Source organism: Lepidothrix coronata, unplaced genomic scaffold (assembly GCF_001604755.1).
Source record: "Lepidothrix coronata isolate B3197 unplaced genomic scaffold, Lepidothrix_coronata-1.0 Scaffold96, whole genome shotgun sequence".
Classification (NCBI taxonomy): Eukaryota; Metazoa; Chordata; class Aves; order Passeriformes; family Pipridae; genus Lepidothrix; species Lepidothrix coronata.
Genome location: NW_016690276.1, coordinates 585,656 through 599,082, shown reverse-complemented (window position 1 = coordinate 599,082; position 13,427 = coordinate 585,656). Strand labels below are relative to the sequence as shown.

Here is a 13,427-nt window from a genome sequence, read left to right as displayed (position 1 = left end):
TCAGATTACACCAGTCCCAATTGGAAGACACTTTGGGATTCTTTTTTTAAATTTTCTCTTAGCTATAAAGGCTGCTGGTGATTGAAAAGTCAGCTGTGGACATCAGGGAAAAATATGTATTACATGGAAACAAGTTGACCTGCGGTAAATGATTCATGGCATGAGCTACAAGGATCTGGCATATCCTCATCCTAGGGGAGAGTGCTTTGGCCAGCACTGCTCCCTGCACCTGTGGAGAACACCCACAACTGTTTTTTATAAAAGATGAATGAGGCCTCAGAATAGACTTGTGTAGTACACATCAGACCTTGCTCTTTAGCATCAGAAAGCTTGCTCCATTGCTCCTGCTGGTCATAACCTCAGTGGAAAGCAAAGTACAGCAGCATTGAATGGCTTTGCTAATGCCAAAGTACAAATGAAAACAAACAGAAAAACACAATATCCACAACAGATAAGAAGCAATAACTTCACACAGCCCTAACTTCTAATGTGCATTACTCATGGACAGAGCTTGCATGAATCCTCTTTACCCTTCTTCACTGATAACAAAAAAAACCAAAACAAAACAAAAAAACAAACCAACTTAAATCACACTTTGTTCTTTATGTAAAAGTGAGATTGCAGCTATTTAAGGCATTGTTCTGGAATTAGATCAGATATTGTGGGGCTTCACGAGTTAGAAATAATCCAAGAAAGACATTTCTTGGCTTGTTCCACACTTCTTACATTTAGAAAAAACACCCATCATTTGACTCAGCTCACCAGTGCCTGTGTTTTTAATAATTATTATATATTTTTAAATGGCACTTTAAAGTATTTCTTGTCTTTAAACACAGGCTGAAAAATTCCAGCACACATTTTGCTGTATTAGTCCCAAAAGTCACCAAACTTGCTTGTTATCTGAGAAAATGATGAATTTGCTCTGTGTCTGCCTGTGTATGAGAGGGGGGAGAGAGTGAGTAATGAAGGCATACTTGTCATGGGGAGTGGTTTGCATATTAATAAACAGTGCTTGAGCATATAAAAGCCTTTTCCACCGAGGTCAGCCCTCAGAGGGACTCGTGTGCACTGAGGAAGGGACCACGTATCATCGCACCTGAGTGAGTTCTGTTTCAGCTTCGCTAACTGCTGCAGCCTGGTTCCTCTCTTTCCCCTTTCTTCTTTCAATCCTACTCTGCCCTTCCTAGGGCTACTGTTATAGTGGCTGTGTGGGGGTTAGTTTCATCAGATTATGCTACAGAGCAAGTACTGACAGTATTTAATTTTTAGATTTTTGTTCAGTTTATTCAGCATGAGTCTCTGAGTAGTACGATCGGCATAGAGAGGGATAACCAGGAGCACTACAGGGTGTCTGCAAGTATAACTCAAGTACCTCGCCCATATGTCTTCTTTGCTACTTACAGGCATCTTTCAACTGCCTGCTTTACTTAAAACATCTGTACAATCACATGCACTGCTAAATTCAGACTTTACCAGAACTGCTTTCTAGAGACAAAAAGGCAGATCAGTAGCCTGTTGGTACATCAAGCCCCTGTTTCTCACCAGTGCCTTATGTAATCAGTACTGAGCTACTCTGGTAATCAGGCTGTGTGTCAGAGTACTTCCCAAAGAAAATACAACCTCATCAGCAAAAAGCTGGAGTGAGGAAGCTCTGGGCATTCTTCAGGGAGTTTTCAGTAAGTGAAAAATGATTTTAAATCAATATTCCGTCAGAGGTAAAGGCTGACTTCTATGTATTCACTTACATAACCAAGTCAAAACTAGGCTAATGTCAGAGAAATTAGATGAATATTAAGCAGCACTAACCAATTCCTCTAGGTCATTTTTGTGCATTGTTCTGTTCCTTTTCAAATTTCTGTATTTTGGTTCACCAATGGATTAACATAACCTAGTCCTAATTCCCACCATCATTCTCTAGAGGAAAAAATCTCCTGTGTCTGCTTCCACTGTCTGCATTTTTCTCCTTGTCAAAACTCACAGAGGTTTTTGCTGTTGATTTTTGTCTTTACTTCAAAATGATACTCTGAATAGCTGTTAAGAATTTTTTCCTTTAAATTCTAACTGCTGTAATTTGCCTGTGTCCATAATCCTCCTGCACACATTTCCTCTATTAAAAGCTATCTTTTGTTCACTGCTCATCTCAAACTATCCCAGTAAACAAACTATCTTTCCTGGGCTTCTGTACTCCTTAGAAATGTTTGTAAACACTGGTACTTTCATACTCAAAAGTTGCAACGTTTGTAAAGAAACCAAAACAAAAAAAACCCCATAGAGGTCTTTCGCAAGTTTACTTTTGTTTATTCTTTTGTTTTCTTTAATCCAAAATAGAATCCACCTCTCTCTAAAAACGGGTACATCCTGTAAATTATTCACCGCTGCAGATGCACACATGCCCAGGCACACGATCAAATCTATTTGGATAGAAATGAAACTGAAGCTCTCCAAATTTTAAGCTGAAAATGTACACAAAGTTATTCTTAGAGTTCTGGGCTTGTGCACAAGCAAGAATGTTAGCCAGTCACCTTCAGTGCAGCACACTCCCGTGCCACTGACCAATGGGCTGTGCTGCTCTAAGGGTTTGCTCTTAAGGTTTCTGTTTGCTGTCTGTCACACACAGACTTCTCCAGAGTGGTTAAAAACCAGAAGTAATTGAAGCTGGTGCTCACCTTCAAAACACCTTTGATCAAAATCGCACCAGAAAATAATTATACTGCCCAGGAGCCATTGGCATACTGCTGGTGTTGGACTAGCAAGGGTCATGCCACGCCACTGAAAGCTATCACACCAGCTGAAGACTTACATATGCTGCAAATCTCAAACAGGTGATTTTTTTTTACCCTTTTGATAGCTAGTCTAAAAATAAAAAGGGAAAGAAAAATCTGCCAAATCCCGCATATACATTTCAAAGGGCCACCATTTTAAAGAACCTTGCTTATCTGGAGTCAATCTGCTAAAACTCCCCCCAAAGAAGCTACAATGATGAACTTGAAAAAAAATGAAATGGCTAATTTTTTATCTTTTTAGCAGGAACTAAAAATGTTGCTGGAATGACTCAGTAAAGCATAAGCATGTAATGGAGTAAGAGAGAAAACAAGGGCATTCAGGGGTACCAGACAGTCTTTGTATTATGCTTTGGTTTTGGGTAGCAGATGGTAAAGGGAGAAGGCAAACAAAGAAAGGTATACAGAAAAATAATGGTTTGAGCTGTTTGGCAAGCTTTCTTTAGTTGATGTTTGACAACAGGAAAAAATAAATGTGGGACACCAGCCTTTATAATTGTGTCTCTCAGGTAAATGAACACATTTTTTGAGGGGGTAGGGTACTCTGAGGCAGAGCAGGAACCCACAGCAATGGGCACTGCCCCAGAGCCAGACTCTACCTGGTGTTTCCATCAACAAAGGTGAAATTGGCTGCAAACTGCTGCTCAGAAAGTACTTTCTTCTTAAGCATAGGGACACATAGGTTAGGGTTTTACATACCGAACAGGTGGTGACCGTAACTCGTGGAGTCTTGGACGTTTAGCACTTAAGGCCAAATCTAGATGGTCTCCAGGTTTTAGGCTGAGTGTTGGGCAGAGCTGTAGGTCCATGTTTCCGGGAGCTGGTCCTCTCAAGAGGATTGGCAATACCTGCAGAGCATTTTAGCAAGGATCTGGGTCTCCTCAGGCTCACTCTGCCTGAGAAAACGATTCCAAAATATCTGAAAATACTTGAAATCTCTGCCCTGGCCCACTGTGCTGGTGCCTCCTGGGCAGGGTGGCAATGTGCCAGACATCCCAGGGCAGAGCAGGAGGACACCAGGAATTTGTGAGCAGGAGACACAGTGGGGGGTGCTGGAGAACTCTATGAAGTGAATAAAACCTTGCCCAGTCAAACTTGTACAGTCTTCAGGGATCATACATCGTGCTTAAAAGCCTATCTAATTTTTTCTTTCACACCTGTAATTTTATTTTTAGTAAATTTTATAGTGGGTTCACAACATGCAACAGTTCAAGAGCAAAGTAGTTTAGACTAGCAGGGGGAAGGATTTGATATTTGTACTTCCCCTTGTACATATGCATCCACACATGCAGACATGGCTGAGATAGAAAAAACCTTTTTAACATCCAAGGAAAGATGTTAGGTGGCTAAGACAGTTGTTATACAAATTACTGTGCTGGACAAGCTTGAGAGCTTGGAAAATGGTCATGAAATTATCCTGGCAAAACCAGCAGCTGCCTTTGGAGAGCCAACTAAACAACTTAATACACAGTAACATCACTCACAATCGAGTTCTGTACTTTGTAGGAATATTGTGAAGTGGTGCTGATTCATCTGGAGCCTATGGAGACAGATGTAAGGCATGAATTTTACAGGAATGACTGGTGTTGGCAAGAATTAAGATTATTTAGGCTTTTGTTCTACCACAAAATGCCTCAGGGAATTCTTAAAACACCTGATGAGGAAATGAAGACTTAAACAGTTTATCCTGAGAAATTATCCTAACCACTCCTTTGTCTGCATCTTTTCTGAGATCTCTCCTCTTGCAGTTTTATTTACCACTATTTCATGGTCTCAGGTGTGCAATTTATTCATCTGAAGTTCATTACAGCTTTGGAGGCTGCACAAAACAATTTCAAAAGTTATTTACATAAATCTGGGACAGAAGTAGATGCAAACCAAAAGAATGAGGATCAGACAGAAAGCAAAGTCACCATAGATGCTCAGGCCCTAAATGGAAGACCCTGGCAAGTCAGGCAGAAGGAGCACACTGACGAGGTGGCTGAGTGAATCCCTTGTCTGTTAGCACCTCCCTGCCTCCTTCTACCTGCTGACATGTAGGAGCTCCCTCACTCAGTTCAAATGAACGGGGTTAACTTCAAATATCTCAATTCTTATCAGTTTGACTACAGTTGCCTGCGGGGCAATCACATGAAGGGCAGCAGCTACAAAGTCAGCTTGGAGAAACCCAGTGGGCCCAGTGGCGATCTCCTTCAACAACAGCCTTGACAGTGAACACTCGTTCATTGTCCAGTCAGAGTGGACTCTCACTTTCAAAAAACTCCTCTCAGAATAAGTATTCTCCTTATCCTCCTCTACAAAAACTTTATTAAAAAAAGTGGGCTTTTTTCCTGTGTTCTTGAAGGATTTTTCTAGAGCTCTGATTTTTCACATCATCAAACCAAGCTTGCAGCTTCCTCAGACAGATAATTTCTTTAATGTCTCATACATCCCCTTCTCTTAAGCCCACATATTGACAGATCAGGCCTTGCTCACAGAGCAGACTTTTATTCATCAGGTCACTTAACATACTCATAATCATTAGTACCACTCAATAATCGCGATGCTTTTAAACTTCTCATTTCAGGAGGCTGATTTCCCCCACACATCACAAATAAACAGCACACTAGGCAAAGACATGCAAAATCCTTCTAAAAAAATTTATATCTATATATGCTTGAAGTCATGAAAAAATATCAGGCCACAACCATTATATCTGGAATTTGTTATTTCAAAACTCAACCTGCATCAAATTGCATAAACATTTACTTCAATTGATTTGTGTACAGAAAAGGGTGTGCAGATTTTTTTTGTCTTTTCTCTCGAAGGTCCAGATTGCTATGTGGCATAGAAAAATAAGAGATCAAATTAAAATGTTTATTTTCTATAACTGGCGTGGAATGGGAAAAGAAACCATCAATTTTCAGAAAGAGAGTTTATGTCAGACTGACAGCTGACTGGAAATATTTAGAATTACTCGGAGTTTTTACTTGTATTCTCTGTTAAAACAGACTACTATAGAAATCTTCCACTGGAAGATTTGTATTCTTCCATTAACCCGCCAATATTCTCGAATCCTTCTCCCCCAAAAGACAGGCAGAAAATGTCTTATTTTCTTTGCTAAAAAAAAAGGATTAATAAAAACATCTTTTAGAAGAAACCACCCCCCCCAGTCATCAAATCCTTACTATTTTTAGATTTCAAAGGATGAAAATATCACTTAAATCTCTAATATTTTTGACTCTGTGTTAGAAGCTGAATAAGTTTATGTTCAAGGAAAGGAAGATGAGCATTTTTCCTTTTTTTGCTGAGCAATAAGAGATTCTTTAATTCTCTGTTTCTCAGTGAGAATCCCAAAGTCATTAACTTCCCCAGTTAGGGAGCATATCACATACCTCTCAGTTTTTCCCAGGAAAAGCCAGAAGTTAATTGTCTTAGTGTTACTCACGTCCAGATAAACAGCTTGGATTAAGCCAGTGCATTTGCCAGGCAGACTTGTCAACCTTCCTCAAAAACGAGGAGTGACAAAGTGACTGACAACCATCCCATGGCTGGTTCTTTCTGGCATGAGCCAATTTCTCTGCATCAAACTTTCCTCTCCAAAAAGGATCAATACATCACTATTTCTCTTTGTACTTTCAGCTCAAAATTTAGACAGAAAATATGAATATATAGAATAACTTTTCACCAAGGGAAAAAATTGAAGGCATTCCTGCGGCAACCAATTTGATCAGCAGCCAGGAGTAGAGCAGCACCACGTCTGCAGGCAGGGCAAGGCTGCTTCCCAGCTGGCTCTTGCCTTTTCAGCATTCTGACCATTATGTTAGGTTGGTTAGATAAAAGCGAAGTCATGAAAAAATATCAGGCCACAGCCATTATATCTGGAATTTGTTATAGCTGTGGAAGCTTTTCTTTACTTGCCTTCTACAGTAACTATTTGAGTCTTGTCTCTCTGGTTCCTTCCTCTGAAATCTGAAAATTTAAAAAAAAATTAGGGCAGAAAGACTTGCACAGGCAAATTTTTTTTAAAATTGAGAAGGGAGAAAGCTGCTTTAATGTTCAGCTCTCCAATTACAGGGGTGAGGAATTCACATAAATGAGAAGGATACTAAGCAAGACAGGCAAAATTGAACTTAATATTCCTAGTGTTTCTGAGGTGAAACAAGGCAGACTAAGTCACTTTCCTGGTTAAAAGTACTTTGTACTCTGTAAGTAACACAACCTTCCCCAACCCGTAAGGGTCAGAACGAAAAATCCATGCTTCATACATAGATAGGTCACTCCTGGATAATAATCTACAGAAAATCTCTCCTTCAATGCATAAAGACTCTTTTGTCTGTATATACAGACATAGACCCAGCAAGGTCCTCTCCTTTCCTTTTCTAAATTGAGTTTCTTGATTGACATTAGCACTACTTGGCCTGTCATTGGGAGTAAGGAAGACAGGGAATAGTTTTCCCTCTGAAATCCCAGTGTTATCATTAATGGAAAATATTCAGCTGATACCGGTTATAAGACTTCAAACTGTACATGTAGGACATCACAGAAATATATGAGTAAATGTCTGAATGGGATGAAATTGCAATTCCTCCTCCACCCCAGTAGGGTACCCAAATCAGGCTGTTGTGTCTGCATCTCTTCCAAACCTACTCATTTGATTTTCAGGTCAACTTTGCAGAAACATCTCATAAAGAAGCAGAAAATGTTTTGAAAACAGCACTTAAAAAAAAAAAAGTCCACAAAACTTTTCACCTTTAGCTAGTTTAGTGCTTAGAGAGGGCATAAACTCCATTTCACATTTCATAAAGCAAGATGTTTCTTGGCAGAAAGATACCTGTAGGCTTATGTGAGTGGAAGCGGATTTGTTGTTATATTTTCATCCTATAAAATAATGAAAATGGAATACATAATCAGTTCCAGCAGCTCAAACAATTCAAATTGATATAACAGCTTAATCTTGCAATAAAATAAACAGTAAGATAATCTTACAATACAATAAAGGTATCCATTGATTCAGTCATCACTACTGAGTCACCATCATGGGCTGATTGCAGTTCAAGAGAAGATGACACTTGGCAGCTGAGACCTCCAGCTTCCCCTTTTTGGCAGGCCCACGGCCAGGGCAGCATTGTGTCAGGTGCTAACTTCAATGCTTTCCATCAGTGACTCCTAAATTAATGAAGAACCCTCATGTTAAATAAATATAAATACAGGGCAATGCATCATCTCTTCCAGGCAGATAGAGTCCAAATTTTTAGAAGCACCCAGATGAACCTTAACCCAACCCTGCTGGTCTTACTTTAGCAAGTAAGACCAGCAGGGTTGGGCTTTTTTACATCCTCTAACAATGATGAAACCTTAAGGCATGAAACCCCTTAATTTCTTGCCATGCAAATTACAATTAAAGGGGACTTTGCACCACAAGCTCTTTGTCAGACTTTGGGTGGATGTGAACACATAGCTCAACTTAGCTGGTTTCTCTCCCTCCGGCCCCAGCTCAGGGAAAGTTCTCTCCTGTTCGTCACCTCAAATACTAATAACCTTATACAAGAAAAAGTAATTAAGTGTGGCCCTTGGAGGTTTTTTTGTTTTGTTTTGGGCTTTTTTTTGCATTTTTTTATGAATTCACATACTAAGTATCTGAATCCAGGTGTCTGTTATTAGCTGAAGAACATTACCTTGAGGGCTGGATTTTCCGGAACAGAGAGGAAACACTGCTCCTCTACTATGTCCAGCAGAATTTTGGTGCTTAATCTTATAAGGCAGCAGCTTAGGCTGGGCATACAGAATCAAATTCTGGATAGCAGAGGCTGCCTGTGCTGGGTTGCACGGGGCACACACCTGAAACTCATCCTGAGCAGTTTTCATTCTGCCAGCACTTTTTCTCTGCTCTGCTAACGCTATCTGGAACTCAGCATTTTACTTCTCAGAGAATGACGCTGGTTTCTTCCTGGGCTCTGTTTTTACACTCTAATCTTGCTTGAAGTTTTCAAATTGATTGTTCAGTCCTGCTTCAACTGGCATAAAAGCATCTCAAGTTTATCAGGTATCTCCATAAAGACATGAACAGTTTTAAATTATTTGAAATCTGTCCTAAGGTGTCTTAGACACTTGTAACTCCACCCTGAATTTTCACTCATGAATAACACAGAGGATGCCACCTTTTACACATATTTGACCTTCTCTCAGACTTCCCATTTGATTTTGTCACTGAGTGGCTCCAACAGTTGAATTTAATCATGAGATCCACTAATCTTCAGTTTAAAGGTATGTTAAAGCCAGTTAAGCTGGCTTTCAGAAAGTCACAGAGGAAAGTTAGAAAATCAGCTAAGCGGGTCAACAACTTTAAAGTATTAAAGCTAATTTAATAGTGAATTTAAACCAATTGAGTTCATGGCTTTGAAAGCTGTATGCGATAGAACTGGGACTGAAATGCTCTCAGTGTATGGCAGGGGAGGTGTACAGGGGTGATCCAGCTGTGCATTCATCAGTTAGAAAGGGAAGAACCACTGCTTAGATGACAGGTTTATTGGTGAAAGGTAAATCAGCCCCCTTCTGCATTTATACACACTTGGCTTTGCAGCGAACTCACCTGAAGAGATTTACTAGTGCTAAGCAGGTGGATAAATGCCTGCAAGTCTGGGCACTGAGGTCCACCCATCACCAACATCTTCCAGTATTTTTAAGCCATGACTAGCCTAAAAAAGGAGAAATAATTTTAGATAGTTTTAAAGATTTTACTGCTTCCCCCTGCCAAAAAAAGAAAAAAACAACCACAAAACAAACCTCAACCCCAGAGCATGAGCTCAAAGACCTCAAATAGACATTTTTCCTCTGGAAATGACATTTTTCAATTATTCAATAATTCTGGATGTTTTTTGAATGGTTTTAATTTGTTTCTCATGATCCACTCTTTTATAAAACACACCTGGAAAATGAGGTGAAGGAGGACAAGGGAAAAAAACCAAAACCAACTTACTTTGTATGTTTGACAAAAAGCTATTCTGAACACTACCATTTCTTTCGTTTAGAAGCTTGTCTATAACTGTTTAGGAAGCACTACTCCTGACATTTCACAATAAATACAAATAAAAAATAAAACTTACAAACATTTACAAAAACATGCTTACAATAAAGCTATAAAGGCTTTTAAAATGTCAAGTATTTTTAGTAAACTCTTTGTAGGGTTGGTTTTGGTTTGGTTTTTTTTTTGGTCTATGGATGGAAAAAAATTCATAAGCTTCAAAGTGACCACTACAAATATTTGATTACTCCTTACGGTGTGTTCATTAGAAATTTGTTTAGCTTTGCTTTAGACAATTCAAACAATAGTTTCCACTGCTTCCTTCACAGGCCAGAATATTCCACAATCTACTATAAAGTCCAGAGAGACTTCCTGATCTTCAGCCAAAATTCCTGTTTCTTTACATCATCTCACTACTCCTGAATAGACAAGTCTTTGTATACAAAGTTCTCCCACAGTAGGAATTAGACTCTTTCAACACGCTCACCTACAGAAATGTTAGGCCTCAGTCATCTCCAGCCTGTTCTGTGTACAGCTGTCTACTCCCTTCCTCATGGTTGTACCTTAAAATCTATGATTCTGTGCTTTTTAAAGCCTTACAGCTGCCAACAACTTTTTGCTAACACAGGGCTAAGTGGGCCAGAGGTAGCCAAGATACTGGAGCCATGTGTGAGTGGTGTAATAAGTCCAGGGCACTGGAACTGCTACGGATGTTTATGAAAAAAGCTCTGTAGACACACCTAAAGAAGGGAAGTAGACACTGGATTTTGTATGTTAAAGGTTGTATCCTCTGCAAATGTAGACTGAATCAGCAGTATTTGCTTGCCTCTAAAAAACCTGAAAAGAATCAAATGGACTTTTTTCCCCTTTTACTCCCAAATCGCTGTCATGTCTAATTTGAATATCAGATAACACATCTTCATTTTAAAATGCCATTCCTTGCTCTCAAGTGACCACACTAAATCAGAAGCAGGGACAAATGAGAAGAAAAAAATGCCCACAGTCTCATTCTCTCTTCTTACTTTGGCTTTGTAAATGTATAATCCAAACTTATCCTGCATAAATATAGTATAATATTATATAAGCACAATAAAGCATAAAAAGTAATAAATCTGGGCACAAAATTTGAAAATATACTTCTGCCACTTACCTAAACCATGCAACTCATTTTGCCTGCAGCATCCCTGTTTTATACAGTGCAAAGGAAAGAAGTTGACTTAAAACCCAATAATGATAGTGGTGTCTTTGTTTTGAAGCACTTGTAGATAGCTCTCCATTAGCAACTCTCTGTCTCTGTTCTGGCTTCTCTACTGGGCTGTCAGATGTGAAAAGTCTCCTGTTACTAATAACCTCTTCCAAGCCTGCTGTGGGTTGTAGGGGAACAGATAACTTTCACTTTTGGTATGATTTTTTTTTTTTTCTGCTTTTGTTACTCTGAGGAGAGAAAGTAGATGTTTTGACTTTTGAGGAGCAAGTGGCAAAAGTAATTTGCTCCTTTCAATGTGAGTTAATGGCAAGCTTTCTCTTTCTGAGCAAGAAGATTTTCCTGCTAAAGCCAAAGCTGATGATAGATCTGCCTTCAAGCATGTGTTTTCAAGAGAAGATGACTAAACACGTGGTTGTTTCTATTGCAAGGTTATAGAGTAGCACGCATTCACTAAAAAAAGAAGAGTTCCCTTCCTGTCCTAGTGCAGATTATCTTTGTTGCATGCTATCTTACTAGCACTCTGATGGATATAAAAGAATGGTAAATGACATGCAAAGGCTACTTTAAGGCCAAAAGGAGAAAGGTTTTTGCTTTGGGTGAGGAGAGAGATGGTTGTTTTACTGTCCTTTCCCCAGCACATTTACACCTCAGCTGAGCTCATAGTTCTCTCTTATTAAAGTATGTGTAGAATTTAAATTCTTACTTTTGATTTAAAACAACCTTATATGTTCACCTTTCCTGAACCATTCTTGCTGTACAATCAAATTCCCAGATACTTTCTTTTGCTGCCTGTTACACTTAAAAACAAATAGAACCTTCCTGTTACACGAAGTAACAGTCTAACTAGAACTGAAGTAAAAAAACCCAAACCTCATGAAAACCTAACAAAGTAATTTCAAATTTTCTCCTGGCTTCTGTACAAGAAACTGAAAATTCGGTAATGATTCACTCAAAATAACACTGTAGACTGGTTTCCATAGCAAAATTTCCGTCTAAAATAATTTTGGTCAACTGCCCACAAACTAAGGTACTAATTAATGAGAAAAACCACAACAGTTTAGCATTTCTCATGATTTGGCCTTGGATGAAGGTCTCCACAAGCAACAGGGGCTGAGCAGGGCACGCTTGAACAAAATTGCTGCTCAAGACAGCAATTTTTCTGCTACGGTATATGACTTTATATTTGCACTCCGAAAAAAAACCACTTTATAAAAACGGCCTGAGTTTGGAGTCACGAGAAAAATAAACGAAAGCTGAAAATTCCTAATATGTCTGTAAAAAAAAAAATCAAGCCATCTTTCTAGAGATCCATAAGGAGGAACTGCAGGTTCAGCTGTCATTGTGCACGTCTGCACTCTGTGGATGAGAAACGCAGAACAAAAAGGTGTGGGTAATGCAATGATTGCAAAGTACAACACACCGTGGCTTGGTGTAATATTTCCTTTGCATTGTACAAGCAATGTCTGTTGAAAACAAGCGTAGGGTGTGCTTCTGTAAAAAGGAGTTGAGTTACTCCTGTCTAAAGCCACTCGGTGTCTCCCCTCCCAGGGAGCCAGCATGCCGCAGTATAAGCTGACTTACTTCAACCTGCGAGGGCGAGCAGAAATCAGCCGCTACCTGTTTGCCTACTCGGGCAAGAAGTATGAAGACCACAGAATAGAAGCAGCAGACTGGCCCAAAATCAAACCAAGTAAGTAGCACGGGTTCTTACATCCAAAGCTCTGCTAGAAATGCTGTCAAAAAGCAAAGCAATTTAAGAGGTATCTGTATGTTTCATGAGCAGAAATACACTTCATTTCTGGTTTTAATTAAGCCTATGGGAATTTTATGGTGAGACAGCCAAAATGTCATTCCTGATGCCCTTGCAGAAGTCTGGATCCAAATCTTCAGACAATCTAAAATGACTTACCTGCTGTCATCCAGCTGGGCTTGTACTCCTTATCAATTCAGTATAGATTTTGTCTACCTAAAGATAGCTAAATGAGTGCTGGTCTTCTCAGCTTCTTTGGAGAATTTGGTCTCAAGGACCACACCTCAGACTCCACGCTGGGTTTTAGAAAGCCAAATTGGAAAGAAGTGTCAGGAAGAACACTCCTTGGTAACCAGAAGGGTTTTTAGAGAGGGAAAGTGATGAGAGAAAACACAAGAAATCAGTTGATAAAGCAAAGGAAAAAACAAAAGGATCAAAAGAAATGCTAGAAAATAATTGTTCCTATGAACAACCCCTACCAGCCTCAGAGTACCCTGCAGGCTATTGTACCCCATCCATTTCATGTTTTTTAGTTAAAGTAACCTCTTTTTCAGCTATTAAAGGTATTCGTTATTTCTGTTTATTAAATTAGCCTTAGTTCAAATGAAACAGATCTTGAGTTTGAAGACTGAGGGTGTGAAATCAGAGAAATCTGTGTTTTCATTTTGTGGATTAGGCCTGTGTTTT

General features: G+C 39.3%; 1 protein-coding gene across 1 annotated transcript in view; it reads left to right on the top strand.

The window, feature by feature from the left end:
• Positions 1-1,008: 1,008 nt before the first annotated feature.
• The window catches only part of HPGDS (hematopoietic prostaglandin D synthase), a 29,341-nt gene continuing 16,922 nt past the window's right edge, over positions 1,009-13,427 (top strand). The window contains exons 1-2 of the mRNA XM_017822249.1: positions 1,009-1,100; positions 12,539-12,680. Of these exons, the coding sequence (XP_017677738.1) occupies positions 12,548-12,680 (133 nt within the window). The 5' untranslated portion in view covers positions 1,009-1,100; positions 12,539-12,547. The remainder of the gene's footprint in view (positions 1,101-12,538; positions 12,681-13,427) is intronic.